The sequence below is a fragment of the Chlamydotis macqueenii genome, chromosome 2 (assembly GCF_036417535.1).
Source record: "Chlamydotis macqueenii isolate bChlMac1 chromosome 2, bChlMac1.mat, whole genome shotgun sequence".
Lineage (NCBI taxonomy): Eukaryota > Metazoa > Chordata > Aves > Otidiformes > Otididae > Chlamydotis > Chlamydotis macqueenii.
The window spans coordinates 93,504,449-93,523,504 of record NC_141557.1 but is presented as its reverse complement, the minus strand read 5'-3'; the positions used below and the strand labels follow the sequence as shown (position 1 = coordinate 93,523,504).

At 40.5% G+C, this 19,056-nt stretch overlaps 1 protein-coding gene across 1 annotated transcript in view; it reads left to right on the top strand.

The window, feature by feature from the left end:
- EPB41L4B (erythrocyte membrane protein band 4.1 like 4B) overlaps positions 1-18,846 on the top strand; it is a 186,642-nt gene extending 167,796 nt beyond the window's left edge. Inside the window, exons 23-25 of the mRNA XM_086740445.1 lie at positions 8,398-8,466; positions 12,234-12,397; positions 14,003-18,846. Of these exons, the coding sequence (XP_086596571.1) occupies positions 8,398-8,466; positions 12,234-12,397; positions 14,003-14,072 (303 nt within the window). The 3' untranslated portion in view covers positions 14,073-18,846. The remainder of the gene's footprint in view (positions 1-8,397; positions 8,467-12,233; positions 12,398-14,002) is intronic.
- Positions 18,847-19,056: the final 210 nt, after the last annotated feature.

Here is a 19,056-nt window from a genome sequence, read left to right as displayed (position 1 = left end):
CCCTTATAGACTTTTAGCTTCTGCTTGAGTTCGTCTTATTGATTGGACCAAATAGTTTTTGTATTAGTTACACTGAAAGAAGCAGTGCTCTGTTTCCACAATGCATGTTGGGAAGGGTGGCGTATTATGATGCGAAAGGATTATTGTCACATAGAAGCTTAATTCAGAGCAGACTTTTAGAGTAGTGAGACTGGCAAATTGCAGCACAGCACAGCAGTCAGCACTCCTGTGTGTATTTGAGTAGATCTTAACACATGAGAGGTCACGAGAATTTGAAGGCACATGCACAGATTAAGGCCGCAGTAGTCACTGGGACTCGTCACATGCTGAAGCTGAAAATGTACTCAAGTGTCCTTCCCCATAAATATATAAAAGTAGTGCACCAGTTTGTCATTTTAACAGTTTTCTGCAGCTCCACTGACTTTAATCTACCTGTGCTATTCTTTTCCTTTACAATAATGAACTGTATAAACTCCTGGGGATTTTGGCAGAGCTCAATAGCTCAGAAAAATAGGACAGAAAATTAATGCAAAGTATTTCTTACTCTTCTGACATTCAAGGAGACCATGATTGGTTGAGTTTCTGGACACTTAAGGACTTTTAGCAAGCTTTTACTCTTACACAAGAATTGATTACAGTAGAAAACAAAACTATTTGTTTGTGTTGGACAGGGGTCAGGCAGTGCACTGTTTGCATGAATCTATCATAACTTTTCAACAGAGTAATGTGATCCTGATGCTTTTGAAAAAGTGCATGTACGTTAAGTGGTTATTAGTCAGCCTTTGTTGAAATGTCCCTGGGTTTGAAGTCTCCGTGTTAGTAAGACATGGTGAACCAACAGTTGTTGGATGATAAGCTGTTGGTGTCTATATTTAGAAATAATCAGGTGTGGCTAGTGGTGAGTTTCCACATGGTACAAAATGTATGTACAGTCACTTGCTGGCAGTGAAATTAGGAAATATGTGGCTTACCTGGGGCACTTTCAACTGGCAGGAATCTCAGTACTCATTTCCTCCTCTTCATGTTATCCATCTTTAGTGACTTTCCTCTGTGAGAACAGCCCCCATCTGCAGAAGATGCCACTTGATTTTATTGGCTCTGCGTGCGATCTAGGCACCTGGCACTGGATCATCGTTGATTTCATTGGTAAAGGCCAAGGGGAAAAAAAAGTAACTTTGCATTAACTGTCCTAGCGATGCAACTAACTTACTCCGCAGCAATGTTGGAGAGCAACTACATTCAGCAAGTATACCTACTGCTTTTTGTTTGTTTCATTTCTGTGTTTTAAATAAAGAAGACGAAGCAAATATTGCAATCTTAGTCTGCATTTCAGCCAACGCATCAAGACTGTGACATCATTTTGCCTTGCCATGTTTTCCTCAGGGGATGGTGACTGGGCTGACAGCACATGCTGAGGTTATGTTCTGCTTAAGCCTGCTCACCTTCACAGCGTCAACAAAAGAGAATCCTGAAGACTGTGAGAGCATGGACACTGTCTTGCTTTTCTCACATCTGAATTGTCCTTATTTGAGAATGTCTTCTCAAAAATATTCTCAAGGCAAAGTTACATTGTAAAAATGATCCAGGACATGCATTCCCTTCTGTTGTGCTCTAGAGATGCTGGGTTGACTTAATAACATTACTACCATCATCTTCCTGTCCCCTCCCAATACTCTGAAATTGCTTTGCTAGCAACCGACAATTACAATCCTTACAGTGAAGGTCAACAGGGTACTCCATCTTTAAAGGTAAGATAAGAGGGATTACCAGCACCAATATGATTTGCAGGGCTGCCTTTGCAAATTAATACAGAAGTTGTCATAAAGATTCAAGATTTTATCCAAGGCATCTTAACTACTGTGGTTTCAGTAGACCTGCTTGTAAATAGTGTATAGCTTGTACTGTAGCTACAAACTACTATGGGATAAGTATCTGTGAAATGCTATAGCTGCAGCAAAGCCAAGCTTCAGCAGAGGCTGAACATTGTACGTCACTCCCATCAACTCCCTTGAGCATCCATTTGGGAGCCAGAGGTCACTGAAGCACAGCCAAGGAGCCACACAGCCACCTCCTGGTAGTACCTCTGTGTTAGCAAGGGTTGCGCAAAGTCATTCTAAGAGAGACAAAAGTGTCTGATGGAGAAGAAAGTATTAGCCCTATTGTACAAGGACATCGAGAACGTGATGTATGCTGCCAGGCACATTCAAGGACAGGTAGACTCAGCCTGCAGCATGGTCCAGAGAAGGGCTGGTGTACGGCAGTGAACAGAGGAATGGCAAGCTCACCATTTGAGGGGACCCCAAGACAGCTTGGCACAGCAAGGACACCATGGAATGAACATGGCTTTCAAGGTGAAGTTTTCTCAGTTTGCCAAAAGGAGTTGAGCGGTACCTGTGGGGAGCAAGACTAGGTGCTGCAGTCCTGTTGAAATTCGCACCAAGCAGATGTCAGATGAGTCAAACAGTTGGATTTGCTTATGTTGGTTTTTAGGTGTCAATGAATGTTGCTCAAAGCATTTCCTTGAACTTCAGTCTCCACCAGTTATTTGCAAGAGGAACAAGGGAGACCTGAAGACCAAATGGAGCTCGGAAGGAGATTTCACTGTGTTACCTCCGCAGAGGGAGCGACAGTAGGCAGGGAGGTTCTGAACACATAGTGTTTCCCTGGCTTGGTGGCTTGCGCTGAAACCCATCCTCTTCAAAAAAGTCACATTTGGTGCCTTAAGGTGTTTTCAATGCTACATTTCTGCAAAACTGCCCCTCTTTTTTGTGTGTGAACGAAACCCATCTGCTGACACTGACGCCTGGATATTGTTTCCACAAGCTGGAAGAATTCTGCATCCTGTGAAAAGAATGTGGTCTGGGATGCAGTGCAGGTGGGATTTGCACCAAGCGTGGTTCATCAAGGCATTTAGTTCACATAGCCTTTTCCAAGACTGGTGAGCCAATGGGATTCCTGATTTACGTCTCTATCCTGTTACAAGTTTATTGAATGCACTGGTTTGGTCTGGCTTTTGCCCTATGGGTCCAGGCAGTGATTACGCCTGCCTACTTATCATGCCTTTTTTTGTTGCCACATGCAAATGGAGTGAACTGGGGTTCACGTTATCTGAGTGATCACTGGAGACAGAAACTACTCCCACTCAGAAGAATTTGGCCATGGGGGTATTGCATGGTGAAAAATACCAGAAACTCTTTGTTTTTACATTTTCCACCTCATTATTAATTTCAATGATATGACAGCAGACAAGGAGCTTTACTGGACAATTGCAGAGTCCAGAATCATGTCACTGGTTTTACTAACTGCATCTAATGGATAACAGGTGTTTTTTAAGTCAGATCACATGTCAAGACTGGGAAATGCTAACACAATGTACTCCCATACTCTCACCTGCTCATCTTTTCTAATTTGATGGGTAGAAACACATCTCTGTGCTGTATGAATGTGACAGTATTCAACTTATAGCGTGTATTTTTAAATAAAGCACCACAGAATATTCCTCTGGCTATATGTGTGTACTGAGAGCTGTGTTTATCACACTGCTTCAGGTGTTAGCAACTCTGCTTCTGCTGCGATGCACAGGAATGTAGCGAAGTGTTTGGCTTACAGTTTGTCTTCCTCCTGGCCAGTATACAAGGTGACAGCGCAGACCCACGGAGATCGCACATTTTCTCTGGTGTATTATAAAGGCCTCCAGTCAAGGTGCAGGGGATGGGAGTGAAGCCAGATGTCAACAGCAGAAAATGTTACGGGGCCTTTGTAGAATGAAAGTAAGTTGTGGTAGGGCAGTGAATACACTGCCTACGCTAAATGTAAGAGAACATGTTCAAATTAAGCCCGCTTCTCCCAAAAGTGTTTTGGGTTTTTTTTTTGTCACATCAAGGACACTTGTAATATTCCCCTCTGATAGAAATACAAAAAATAGCTAATTTTGTATCAATTAACACATTCCAACTGCTGAGTTATTTTCCACAAGTGTCCTGCTCTTTTCACCTCAGGTGGGAATACTCTTTCTTTGTCTCCCTCCAATTCTGTTTACTTTTATAAGAATGTTACAGTTTTTTTTCTCCTAACCCATGTAAAAGCTGTTTCAGGGAAGTACAATTGTTTTTACTGAGATTTTAAATTCTGTCCAGAAGAACTCTGCAAAAATGCAAAGAAAAGTGGAAGGTTCTTGTCCTGTTGTCCCTTTTCTTCCTCCACCCTCCTTCGTTCTTCCTTGCAGTATAAATATCAAGGAAAATTAGTGCTGTTAATTCTTTCCGGTTGTGGCAAAGATACCTCCAAAATATGTTACCCCAATGTACGGCTAATAATGCAACAAGAATCTTTGAGTACCAGCAGAAAATTATCCCAGTAGGAATAAAATTTCACACACTTTCCCACAAAATCAATGTGACTACTGCACTGACCATTTTTCAGATTTTTCTCCTTAAAGATTACTCAAGCACTGGACTTCTCCTCAAACTGTGCTGATGCTTTCTGTATTATTCTTTTCTCTTTTTCTTTCATTTTCTTAAGATTCAACTGTTCTTTTAAGCTTAGCAAATTCTCAACTTGCCAAGCTAAATATTCTAGACAAGGAGATACTTGTCCAAAGTAGTTCTGCTATGGTAACGCACCCTGACCTTTCAAGCAAGGGTCATTTGAGGTTGTGAAACAAGCCCTCAGCTTGCGAGATGCCACGGAACACCTTCATTCCCCTTTCATGCCACACACCTGTGAAGTGACAGTTACTTATGGGACTTTAAAAGTTGTTTCATGGTTGTGACTTTGGCTGCAAGACTGTTTTCACTCCTGCAGAGAGAGCAGGTGTGCTTGAAAGCAAGTTTTACACTTAAAACTGTCTATGCGCCTACCAAGAGCACTGCGCAGCCCTGTTGTTGTTCATGATGTTCCTGTAGCCCCTGTGACACCAGTTAATCCCTTTTGCTCCTGTGGAAGAGCCTGACTGTGCCAGAATGTGCTGATCTATGCAGCTCTGCAATGTGGATAAGATTGCTGCTCCTACTACCACCAATTTTTATGTTCAGTTATAAACTTCAAAGCTGTTATTTCTCTTGTTTTGTCTTATACCAAAGTAGACAGAATACCTTATCATCTCATCTCTAGGCAATCTGCACACTAGCAACTCCTGTATTTTGCTAGTCTGAGCAGCTAAAATTCAGCTTCACAAGACCGTTGTGCACATTGAGCCATCCACCTCCTCTTCCCTCACCCTTTTCCCCTCCTGTTTGCAATCCCAGTTGAAGCCTGGACGCTGCTGAAGGTCTTCAGAGGTTGGAGGAACTGCAGGTTTGCGGTAAGTGGTGGAGATGGCACTGCCCTTCTTTCTTTCTCAGTCCCCAGGTGGCATCTCTCAACAGATGCTGCCGCAGCAGGGAGAAGAAAGCACGCAGGAAAAGTTTAGGGACTGCTTCTGCCACATGAGTCAGGAGACCTTTAAAGGTATGGTATGGCTTCCTCCTAGGGAAAGGCTGGAGGCTATGCACCATGCGGGGAATGCATAACATTTAGGTCTTTGCTTCCTGTTCTGGTCAGGGAGTTGTTTTGCTTTCTGAGCTACTCTGAGAGTTTTGACTCCATGTAATAAACTCAACCCTGAGACAAGGGTGAGGAAGAGACTCACACTTGATGCTGCTTTCCTTGTGTGATGGGGTGGGATTCACAGGGTTTTCTTCCTCCTCCCAGATGCTGGTAACTGCTTCTCTCATCAGCACACTGCTGGCCATGGTCCACATGCAGGACACGCAGGCCAAAGTATATTCCTGGGCGAAAAGACCTTTCAAATTTCCAAATGCAGTTTCACATAAACCAGTTGCTTAACTGATGTTTTCCACACTACTGTTTCCCCATCCTGTGTATCCTTAGTCTGAAAAGTGTTCTCAAATATACGGAATTTTTCTGCCATTGTATGGATGAGGACATTTTACCTACTTCCTAGTCAAAAGAGTCGAGCCATGAATAGATAAGATCCTCTCACCAGTGATGAGGGGACAATAACAATGTTGTCTCTGCTTTGCCTGCAGGAGCTGGCAACAGCACTTGTATCAAAGCCCCGGGCCAAACCAATATATTCTGTTGTGCCATTTGAGTAATAGTGGTCTCTTCTCAGGAGGAAAAAAGATGAGAGAAAGAAAAAGTAAATCCTAAGGGCTGAGCAGGATTATTTCTGTTTGTCACTCTTTAATTGAACACAAGTATGTTGTGTTTTTTTTTTCCCTCTGTTCCTTAATATCTCTTTTCAGTTTCTTTAAAATGACAGAAATTGGTGGGTTTAGAACCTAGAGAGCCTTTCATTTGCTGAGATTGTCTTATTCCTGAGATTAAATAACCACAGTTCCCGGAGAGAGGAACTCACACTGATAACTAAGCCAGGTTAACTGTTTTTTGTCATGTTTGATGTGTAGGCTGGCGGCAGGCACATTCACAAATTGGGGTACTGATTTTTCAAGAGTATTCTGCATGGCTGTGTGCTGCAGCATGCAATCAGAGTTGACTCCTCTGATGCATCTGTGGTCCCAAATCCCAGGGAGCTCTTGAATATTGTTCTGCGTCATTTTTTTTTCTATATTCAGTAACTGTGCTTCATTTCTTTAATGAGACCAACCTGCAAAATTAGAGAGTTTGGCTGTACCATATCCAACTCATACTGCATATGAGCAACCAGGTTCCCATCCCTGTTAGACTTTGGCTGAAAGATTGTGTTTGTAATGGAGTGCACTTCTGTTTTGTACTGTAACATCATACTGTAAACCCTTCATACCCTGAGAACAGCAGCTTGCGCTCATGGGTACTTGCTGCCTCTCAGAAGAGTGAGACATGCTACAGCTGTCCATGTTTTGCATTGACAGACTTGGCTCTGGGTGTGACGTAGCATAACAAGCCTGCAAGGAGCTATTGCTTTGATCTAACAAGTAGGTTCAATCAGCAATGTAGGATACATACACTTTGCTAACAGACATGAATATAAGACTACAAAAGGAGTGTGAAATTTTCTTTAATATGTTTGCATAGAAAATTGTGATTTAAAATAATTCCTCCCTTGCGCAGTTGTTTATTCATTTGCACCTGTGTAATTAACTTATAAACACCTTTATTCTGTTAAAAAGGTATTTACATGGTTAACTGTATCTTTACCATCCATACTCCTGTGTAAGAAGCCTGACAATGAATGCCAAGATTAATTCCACATGTTTGCAGAAGCGGGCCCACAGATGACTGTTAATTTCCCTTGGCATCCTTGTAAGCCAATATGTTTCTGTTATTTTATTTACAAAATAAACACTATGTATTTACTTAATTATATTTGACGTCATAATTTCAGGTTTTGCTTTGGCCTACAAGGGCTCAGGGGCCTCGGGGAAGCTTTCCTCATTATTAAACAACAGTTATATAGCTGTAGTTAGTGAATTATGCTTGAATACATGCATAATAAGCAAATGCACAGCAGTTTCTATAATTAAGTGAAAAAATGCATTTTTCCAAATGGAAAGCATGACGTGCAGTTCAGAATTGATGCCTTTATTCAATATTTTGTCCTCTCTTTGAATGAATGAATAAGTCTACATTCTAGAAGGGAAAATAATGGGAAACAATATTCACAATGAAGTAGGACAGGGAATGTCTTTAATTTCAGTTAGTATTTTAAATTATCTTAAGGGCAGAAGTGATTTCCAGCATGGCCTGGTCACACCAGTGACCACATGCTCATGCATTGAGCCCTGGGAGCTCTCAGGCTTCTCAGCATATGGACATGTTAGTCTCTTACCTCTCTGTCTCCAGGCACCTTTCAGAAAACCCTCCTAAGGTCATCCTTGATCCACAGCCCTCCTTTTGACACCTTGACACAGGACCTCGTAGCTGCCTGAAACACACAGTTGTCCCTAGTGCTTTTTTTGTATATGGTTTTCTTTCAGTCCCGCCTTACGTGATTGATTGTCTTTGGTGAAAACTGTGTAACTGCAAATTTGGAAGTCTAAAATACATAAAGTACAAGTTCTTTAGCCAAAGTTCCTGCACTGCAGAATTTGCTTCTACACTTTAGAGTATGTACTCCAAAATCTAGTGCTGCCTGAAGGAAGCAGGTAATGATCCAATGGCTGTTGACAGGATTGCAAGATACATTGTATGCAATCAGCTCCGTATTTGCACAACAGATTTAATTACCTGGTAAAATTAGTCTATTAAATTTTCATATTTATGCTTTAACTATTCATCATCAGGTTTCTGTATCCATTTTTGGAGGGGTCTTTTTTGGTCTGGTCCAAGCACTGCTGAACTGCTCTGATTTGTTGGGTATGTCACTGTAGTTGCAATGCTTTGCTGCCTTTTTTTTTTTTGCTTTTGCGTTTTTATGCTCTGAAAGTAACATCTTTTTCTTTATCTTTTTTAAAGATAAAGACATTCCCTGCTGATACATCTAATCCTTTTTTCGATCCTTTTACAACAGTACCACAGTTTTCTGTAAGTAGAACATGCAACTAAAAAAACTGTGTATTTAACACAATTCCAACTGATTTTTTAACAGTATTAGAAACGTATGTGCTAAGCAGTCCTAAAAAAAAAAAATTAATTCCAAGTAGAAAGTAGAGTGTGAATCAGTCAAATATTCCCATTATGCAAATAGTTAATTTGCCTGCGTTCAGACATTACTGCTTACTAGACAGAGGGCTAAGAGTCAAAGCTCGCTGCTAATGCAGTCAGTTCCAAAATGTTGTTCAGTTTAGGACTGTAGAGGACACTTGTGAAGCTCCATGGCATGTTTCCAAGGAGCAATAAGGAAGTGGGAAGACTTAGTCCTCTGTCTAGCAATTGCATGGCCTCCTGCCTGAAACTGCCTGCTGTGCCATCATGAGAAGATGCCTGATTTTCATTGAATTTACATCTGATTTTAAGGAAGAATTATAGTTAGTCTCTTAATGACTACAGTGTCATGTTACTTGTATAAACTCCCATGTTTACTTAACTTGAATCAAGTATTGACCTTAATTCTTGTTAAACTTTCGCAGAGGTTGGGATTTATGGGTTTTGGTAAGGTAAACTACATACAAACAGGAAACAATTATTTGACAATTAAAAAAAAAAGTCCAATATTAGACCTACTTCAGGGGTAGAAGCATTATGTAATAAGTATGACAAAATTATCTACTCAGACAATTTAGAGCATTTAAAAAGATTTTTGGAGGACCTGGTATAACTCAATATGTCACGTGGGGCTGATTATAACCCTTTCTGTCCTTTCCAGTGTGAGAAGTGATTCTAATCTATAAGAAACACTCTCTGATTATAACTATAAACCACAGTAACTGACTATGTTCACAGAACTAAGCATTTCAGACTTTAATCTTAACTTTTACTGGTTGCAGCAATCTGTATCTGGCATATATCAGAGATATGTAACTTCAGTCACTGTTGGGCCATGTGCAGTAACCGTCTGCACTTAATGATTTAAAGAAGGAGGCTTTTCTTTCACAATAAACTTGATCATGAGATTTGATATAAATGTTATTTTTCTCCAAATAGGTATTTTAAAGCTAGAGTTAGATAGGCTCCCCAAGCTGAGTCAGTGCCACCGTTGAACTCTAATTAAAGGTATCGGAAAATACCTGGGAATATGTCACAGCAATTTTTTGTGAAGTCACTCAAGTCCAGATAGTACGATTGTGGTAAAAGCTAAACTAAAGTTACAGTGTTTGTGTTGTTCATAGTACTACTTTATATAAGCAAAAAGATATGCCCAGAATAGCTGTCCCACTAATTAGTAATGATGGTCTGGAAATTATTTTTCTGTCTATGACAGTTATGATGAAAGCAAAATTTAGGAGGGCTATATAAAATATTTTTTCATCATTGGGGTGATAGAACTTTAAAATATAAACAGAAGCTACCCTAATATACTTTCCCACAGAAATTTGCATCTTGCAGAAAATCGCAGTTTCATAGTAAACTCAGACATTGAGATTTTTGTTATACTCTGTTGGGAGAGAAGCAGCAAAGTAAAGTTCAAACTAATCTTTCTGAAATTCCCTCCTCTCCTCATAAAATCCCATTTCCCTGGGCAGGGTGGAGGGCAGAATCCAGATCACAAATGTTTACAAAAACATTACAGTAAGAATCTAATCATGTGTGATCCATTGTACATTCTTTTAAGCAAATTACATACAAATATATGTGATAAACCAACAGCTGCGTAGAGGATTGCATAGAGATGAGAAAACAATTAGAAAGGTTAATTACACTTTGGTCCTGTGTTTCATGGTCCCAGCCCAAAGAGACGTGCTTCTCCTCAGCAGCGTTTCACTTCATCCTGATGCCCGGGCTCTGCAAGGGCTTGAGGACAGCTACAGCACAAGTGTCAGCTGTAAGGGCAGGGTCTAGATCAGTGCTAGGAGTTGCAGGTATATCTAACTCTGAATGTTCTCCTGTCACACACAATCCTGGATGGTAACATTTGTTACTCTTTTCCCTTTGTTATTTTTTTTTTTCTTTTTCTTTTCCTTGTTTCCCCTTCACTCCTTTTTTTTTTTTTGCTTGGAGCAAAACATTGAAATGTTATTGAGGGGAAAAAAGTTATGAACAGTGACATTTGAAAGACTTCACCTTTTGTGTAGGGCTTCTTATTTTATGGTGTACGTGCAATTGTGTTTCCTCTATCAGAGGAAAAATTTGAGAACCTGGTTGGCTGGAATGTTTAAAAACAAGGTTCATACCAGGAGCCCCTCTGAATTTCAGAAATGACAGGCTTGACGACAATATTCTCAGGCTGGTGTGATTTACATAGGCTTAAGTTAATGAAATTATATATTATATATATTATTATATATATTTAGACCAGTTGAATATTTGGCTCAAACATACTGTGCAAGCAGATATATATAAAAAGATGCTTTGGATATATACCATAAAACCATTATCCAGAGCAAACACACTTTAGGACTCAGGGAAAATCTTCACCAAAAGTAATTTGTCATTACTCTTCTGATTTTAGTAACGCTGTGAGAATTTACATCAGCTTCACAGAGTGGTGCCTCCTTCTCATGCTGTGAAGTAAGATCTGGCAGTTCTTAGAAGACAGGGATCCTGTATGAGGAACACCAAATTTGATACCCCTGTGGCCTATAAGGTTGACATTTAAAAGCTGAATGACAGAGAATTTTGAAGAGTGTGTACTTACACACATAAATGGCCAGGGTTGGAGGAAAAGTTTCTTTAGTTGGTTTTACATTTTCCATTTTACTAATTTTGTGGAATTAATGGAATTCTTTCTGTTTCAAAGGTTGTTTTGGAGCATATCAGATGCTTTTAGCTGAAACATGAACAGAAACATGTTAAAAGATGACAATAAGCAAGCAAACCTAATACAGCCATTCTCTCCTAGACTCAAATAATCAAATAATTGTCCCACTGATTAAACTGATTAGTTTGTGTTTTGCATTAATCTTATGTGGCTTGCAAAATTTGGAAAATAATTTAGACAAAGAAAAAAAGTTGCTATTCAAATAGCTGGATAAATGTCATATGCTCCCTTATGATGGTGACTTTTCTTCCTCCCTGCTTCAAAGTCTGAACCAAGTTCAGAAGAAAAAGTTGTCAAGAAAGAAATGCAGCTGATACCAGTAGGAGCATATCCTAATGGTCCTGATGCACTGACAAACCGCACTTGCTCTGTGCTCTTCCCAGGTCAGGGTCTTACATGCACCACTGGCACTTGCCACTGTGGTTTGGCATGAGAAACAGTCCATGCCAAAAAGCAAAATAGGGCTGCTTTTATTTTTAGGGATCATCCCCCTCCAGTTGTATAGGCTGTCCCAGTCTTTGCTGTAATGGTGCAGGGCTAATTTGCCTATCCTGAAAGACAGGAGATGGTTGCTTATGGTTTGTTTTAAACCAGCACTTCCAATATTGCTTTAACATTGCCTGTCACTAGATACTGCAGAATATTTCTCTTAGCAAACGTGAGAAAGGGATGGGGACTTTGAATACTGGACTTCTACAAGCCTGGACTCCTGCTTGTTACAGGCTCTCTGAATGAGCCATCAAAAGAGGCGGCTGTTCAGCATCTTTGGAGGTTGCACTGAGCAACTATAGCTACAGCCTCCCGGTTGTTCTCATTATTAGTTGTTGTAACTGAGTGTTTGGCAATGAATTGGATGGTGAAAGTTAGAAAAAGCAGTAGAAGCTAATCTACACCTTTTTTTTTTTCTTTCTGTGTCTGTATACATTTTTTGTAGGCAGAATTTACAGAGAACAAATTGCAATGCTCTGCTGTGCAGTCATCTCCTAAGATAACGCCGGTAGCTCCATCACCTGTACTGAGATCTTTGGCAGAGACTATACCAACTCCAACGGTTCAGACAATATACACGTCGCATAAACCGATTTCGCTGGCAGACAGGTACTGTACATTTCTTTCACAGCAATACTATAGTGCCCTCTGCATTAAAGGAATCAGCTTGATTTCTCTTTTTTGATCATAATTACTGTAAAGTGCCATTTCCCCCAATACCAAAAGATTTCCAGTTGCTGCTTGACAGCTACTTCAGAATAGGTGGGTTATGTAAATAAATATCTATCTCTTACACATACTCTGAGAAAAAAACCTACCTTAATTAACTGCTGCAGCCAGCAGCCTACCGTTTCTATGGCCAATGGCCTGGAGAGAAAGGGTTGTGCAAATTTTCCTCAGGAGAGTAATTTTGTCTGAACCACAAAGGTTTTCTTTTAATAATTGCTGCTGCAATTTGTTTTTTGAAATTAAATGTCCATGGGGGAAAGCTGAAGTTGAGAAATGTCTGCTCTTCTAAATGAAAAACAGGCAGTGGTTTTCTTTATTTTGCCTCTTTCAATTTTTTTTTTTTTTTAGTAATGTCAAGCTACAGTGGTCTTTCTTGTAGTTTCTCTGAGAAACAACAAGCCATCTCATCTTTCCATAGGCAGCCTGCTTTCAATTTTCTGTTCTTCCATTGTAACAGTTTTGTATGCTGGCTTCGTATTCTATAATTTAATCAAAGCTGAATTTCCCAAGCTGATAACTTACTGAATGCAAATGTAGGCGTGGATATAGTCAATACTTCTGGGGCACAAAAAGTCCCAGGATTGTGTTGAAGTATTTCTTTGGCATCATAATAAATTAGCCTTTTTTACTTTTGGATTCACAGTCAATTCCCAGTTTCATTTGTTAATTATTTTTTTGCCAATGTTTATTTAATTGCACCTGCACACCTGTTCAACATTGCTAACTCATCTAAAAATTTATCGTTCCAGTGAAAATGTAAGTCTGAAGCTGTAGTGCTGAACTCGGCTTCTGTAGGATGTCTCGAGCACAAGTGGGTGATTCCACCCCTCCTTGTCTATGAATGGGCTGCAAGGTTTCTGCGCTGCAGTTTAAATCTCCAAACCAAACTGCTTTACAAGCATTAGATGCTTAACTCTCAGAACAACACAGTAAATAGGTTTTTCCCCTACACTATTTATTAAGAAATGGGGTCACTAACCCAAAGCATTCCCAGCATTGCAGAGCCTGGGAGTCCCGGAGTGATTCGGATTTGAGAGCAAGGACTTCAGGCTCTGCTTCCCATACCCTGATGCATGCACATGAAATAGGACTGTAGTAAATTCAGAGCACATAGATGGCCCCCCAATATCAAACCATGCTGAGGAGCAGAAGACTGTAATACCAGGTTTTTTTTTTGTGATGCCATTTACTGTAGCTGTTTCATTTTTCGACTCCTAATCCAGCTTCCTTTAATGGGAGCATTAAGTCATAAACTGTTTTGCCATGTGGGTCTTTTTTTGTCCTTTTTCACGCTTCTGTTTGCTCTTCAGAAATATCAAGTGGTACTTGTTTTTGAATCAGCCATCAGTTATCAGCTTTTACAGTGAATTGAGTCTGACCTTTTTTTTCCCTCCTTTGGTATTTTGAAAATGTTAATTATTTTAAATTGAAATCTGAGACTTATTGTTGTTCCCATAATTGGCTGTTTGTGCATTAATTACACAGCGCTGAGACTCTGAGGCGTGAACTTGAGAGAGAGAAAATGATGAAAAGACTCTTGATGACAGAATTATGAAATTCGCACTTCCGTCAGATGGAGAATGGATTGGGGCCTTTCATGTGCCTTCTGTCTGTTTACATTCCTCTGCTTCTGTGTACTCAACATAATGCATCGGGAAAATGTGTGATATTCCTGGCTCGCCTGGATTCACCACGGTTGGTTAAAATTAAGTCTCAGCTAGACTTTAACTTGAAGGAGTTCCTTTATTCATTTGCTGCTGGGAAATAAACCTTCAATCCTTTATCTCTCCTGAGATTTTATACTATTAACACAGTTAATTTCAGGTTTGGTTTTGGTAAATCTAGGGAAAAAAAAAAAGGATCAGCAAGGAGCATACTGATTTCTATTGGGAAACACTGTTCTGTACATATGTTAATAAGTGCACAGAAATTAATGTTATGCAGAATATTTTGATAGCAACATAGAAAATACGTCATTTTGTACAACTGAAAATTGCAATGAGCTACTGCTATTTGTTAAAGAACCATTTTTAAAGCAGAAGAATGATTATTACATCCTAACCCCAGGACTGTTAGTCTCCACAGAAAAATAAACGGTTGTCTTATTAAATTCCTAACCTTAACCTTTACTCAGAGATATAAATAGCTGCAAGGGGGAAAGATACCCCACCATACAGGTATATGCATGCAACACTCCCTATAGTTTGTCATCTTGACCAAAACCTTCAACTAAATCTTACCGTATTTCCATTAATGAAAAAAATCAATTGTTTAAAGTAATTTGCTACTGACTTTCTAGCTTGATACTGACTTTTTTTTAACTAAGTGAGAAGTTTTACCTTCTCCAGGTTGCCTAGGCTTTAGGGCTCGCCCCTACTCAGACAGCTTCTGCCCCAGCGTTGAAGGTTGCAGAACCTCAGCGATGTGGACGTAGCTCACGGAGGGAGGATTTTTTCCTTCCTGGGTAGATAAACCACCTTCCTGCCTGATGTTGATTGATCGCTTTAAAGAACAATGGTAGTTTATGACGTAGCTGTGTCTATACCCATTTTTTTCACTCTACTAATCAGCATGTGTGTACCGGCCAACCTGTGGAGGGTACGGCTGTCTATACGTCCCGTTTACCTCTGGCACGCAAGCAGCCTCCGCGTTTGGTGGAGCTATCTCAGGCATCAGGTGGGGTGGGTGGTCCAGCCCAAGCAGAACCGCAGCCCCAGGGAGGGTGTTCATGGTATACAGGTAACGCTACCAACTATTTCCTAGGAAAAAAAAAAGAAGAAAGAAGGTCTCCATTTCCCCCTGTTCAGTAGTGCAGGGTCATCTAGAAAGCTACCAACAACTGAGTGTCAGCTACAAGGTACTCTTCCAACAGGAAAGCTTTTGTGCATTTTGTATGGTTGAAGATGTATATTTTTCTGTTACTCTGTACACAATGTTCTCTTGTTTGTATTAAGATAAAAGATTGCCCTTAATTTGATACTGATTACTATGGCTTTATCTCAGCTTAAGAAGTTTGTTTGTGTGGAGGCTGGCAAGTGATGGCTGTGAGGCTGGGTTTCCTTCAGAGTTAGCTTGTGCTCTTTTTCTGAAACAAGAAGTTTTGAGAGCATTGTAGGACTGTGGATTGTAGTGTAAAGGCATAAAGTGACTTGTCTACTTTATATTTACTGGGACAAGAAATTAGCATGTGGCTCCCCAGTTAAATCCACCAAACCCAACTTTCTGGTTGCCATAAAATGAGGCAAATTAAATAGCACAAGTGTTAGAAACTCACAAACAGAATGTAGTGAAGTGACTCAACATAAGCAATGGGCACAAGAAGCCATACAAACACACCTGGATTGCAGATTTCAGAGTGCTCAGGTGACTTTGCTGGGTAACCAGATACGATTTGTATGCTGTCCACCTTCTAGTTACAGTGCCAGGACACTTCTGTTCCTTCTGTTCTAATGTACTGCTCCATCAATCCAAGGTTATTAAAAATTGATTAGGAACATTACATCCCTGTGAAGAAATCAGAAAGGAGGGGGAAATGCAACAGACACAAAAGGCTGCATCTTCCATGTCCTGTTACGCTTCTCTCACCACTTCCCAGAAGGTTCTGGCAGAGAGAGAAGTGATAGCACGTTTTGTCTGCACCTGAGTAAAAGTGAGTGTTGTGAAGAACAAATAAAAGAAAATTGTAATTAGAGGTGCTGTCTTGCGAGAGGAAAGCAAAGTAAGATTGAGAATGGCACAGAACTGTAGCTGAATCTGATCTGCTCCCTGCTGTTCAGCAACCCTCGGTTGTGTGTGAACTTGAGGAAGTTTCACAAAGTCATTGTCAAGGAGAAGCAGAAAAAACAAATCTGAACACACACTTCAGTCATACTGATGGCCATGGAGTGGACTTTGGGAACCCTGCAATATGCCTTCAGGTTTGGGGGCAAACAGATTTGATTCCCCACATTAGGGCAGTCTGGTCACTTAAGCAAAAGCCTTTATCAAAACTGAATGCCTGACTCAGACCAGCCCATCAGATGTTCTGGCTCATAAACAAGCTATTAGTTTATTATTTGAAATGCAATGTTTTGCTCCTGTTGTATAAAAATTCTTCAGCTGAAATAGTCAGAACTGGAAAGCAAGAAATGTGAACCAAGGTTACTTTACAGTGGCCAAGTCTTTACAGCTGAAGCGTGCCCTGGCGTAGCTGAGAAAGAGCAGAGACTCCTCCCTCTTTGGTTCCCACCAGGAGAACAGGAAAAGCCTTGCATGGCTGCTTAGTTCCTGTGGGATGTTTTCCACCAAACAACCCCAAGTATGTTGCCTTGTCTTGTTTTAGTGTCTTATCCACTGGCTGCCACCGTTTCTTATTCTGCAGTCTAATGGAGCGTTATTAAAACAGTTTTACTGATACTGAACTAAACTTTTAATTGCAGAAAGTCATCACCTTGTTCTTTTTTACCACATACCTTCTTCAGCCATGCTTAAGCATCTCAGTTTTCACATCCTTTGAATAAATACTCCTGCCTCACCTCTGGTTGGGAATTACAATGTTAGGACACCTGTTATCCAAAACTACTGCAAACAAGACAACGTGAACACATGCTGAGGGGCAGATAGTCTAGATTTGCCCCTAGACTTTAACTTTATACAGGTGTGAAAGGATACTCTGCCCAAGGGTATGTCTATATAATACTGCAGAAGTATCTGAGCTAGCTTTAATGAGCTTGCATATGTAGTTGTGGCAGCATGAAGCCCAGCACAGGCTATCATTACCATGTACATTGACACGTGTAAAGATAACACATTCAAACAGCAGCCTTCTGAAGCACGGTCTCCAGAGTTGATGACAGGAAAGGGTCGCTGAAAGGAGTTTGTCTCTTCAGCTCTCCTGGGAAAGGGTCCATCTCACCTAATGTTAATATGCCCAACTCTCCCCTGCCGAGAGATCAAAGGAATTGCCTTCCAGAGGTGCCTCTGACTTCAATGTCTACTTTTATATTGCTGAAAGTTAAGTGAGATGAATCCTGCTCTCCATCCCTCTGGTTAGGTCTACATTGCAAACCCTTGCCAACACGGCTACATCATCCAGGGGTGCTTTGAGGTACAATTTGTGACCAACGTAGCTCTGCCAGCAAAAGCCTCGCGCGTTAGGTGTAAATATACTACCAGAAACACCCTGTTGTCAGAACAGCTTTTATCCCTTACAGAGAGAACAGAGAGCTGTGGTAACTTAGAGTGGCATAAGGACAGAGGTTTCGTTATAGATGTGCCCCGTCTGGGCGTAGCTGGTAGATGAAACCTCCTGCTATAGCCACCCTGGCAAAGCCTACCAGGGGTGGCTTTGGCTTTTAACAGCGCCCTGAGTGCTGCTCTGACCCGGTCAGCCGATCCCAGCTTTCCAGCTGCAGTCTCTAAGCGGCAAAATGCAATGTTGTCATGTTTGGGTGATTCCAGCAAAATTTATTGGCCATTTAAATAGCTATGCAAGGAGTTAAATGTTTTCTTATATTGCAGTCTATTATGGAAGCCAAACAGTTGTGCTTTGTTTTTGTGTGGTTCAGCTGTTTTCACTATTTTGTTTTACAAAGAATAACTGGGTTTTCTTTAGAAATGTTGTTTGAGATCCCACATCTCTATAAAATCCCACAGTGTGTGCAGATTTTTCACATTTCAAGCATACTTGGACCCTGAAAGTGCGATGTTTGAAAATTAACTCCTCTGAAGTTTCAGTTTGTGGCTTCACAACTCTCTTGCAACAGGATGCCTACGTGCCCATTTGAAACAGAGCTGGCAATGCAGTGAAAAGTTTCATTGGAGGCAGCATCATGTTTTGTTTGAACTGTTTACAAATATGTTTTGGTTTTCTTTCTTTTTTTTTTCCTAAATACATTTCTGGTTCATTGGCTACGAAAACCTACTCGTAATTATGCAATCGGATATTGTTTGTTTCTTTTTTCTTTTCTTTTTTTTTTTAATGTCCTGATGTTCAAGGAGTTTGCAATAAATATACTGAGGCTGATCTGTAATTGCATGTAAGACCAGCCTCACAACTGTGTTTTGTAAAGTTAAGTGCCGTAAAAGAACCTGTAGATGATGTGGAGAAGGAGGGAAGGGAGAGAGTAAGTGGAGAAGAAGGGCTCTTTGGCAGCTGCGGCTTTGACTGGTGGGTAGCAGCTTTAAAGTAAGATTGCTCACACCATTTTGTTTCATCTGAGTAGCAGCGTGTATCATCAGACAGTGTACGGTGGCATTTTGTTGAACACATGCCTAGAGAGAAACTTTTACGGCTCAGCTGTTTACCTGTTCCTGTATTCATGCCTGCAATAAATGAGATGAAAAATAAATCACGGAGTCTGAGCAATTTGTAGTCCAATCAGTCATTTAGGAGGCATGGGGCAATATGCCAATTAAAGGAAACATTTGGTTGCTAATAAAGGGAATCTGCCTTCATTAAAAAAAAAAAAGCATCCTAAGGAAAAAACACAGAACTTCTTCAAAGAGCCCAGAGGGTTTTCTCCAGCTTAAAGTTACAGATCAGTGTTGTAGGGTGCCAG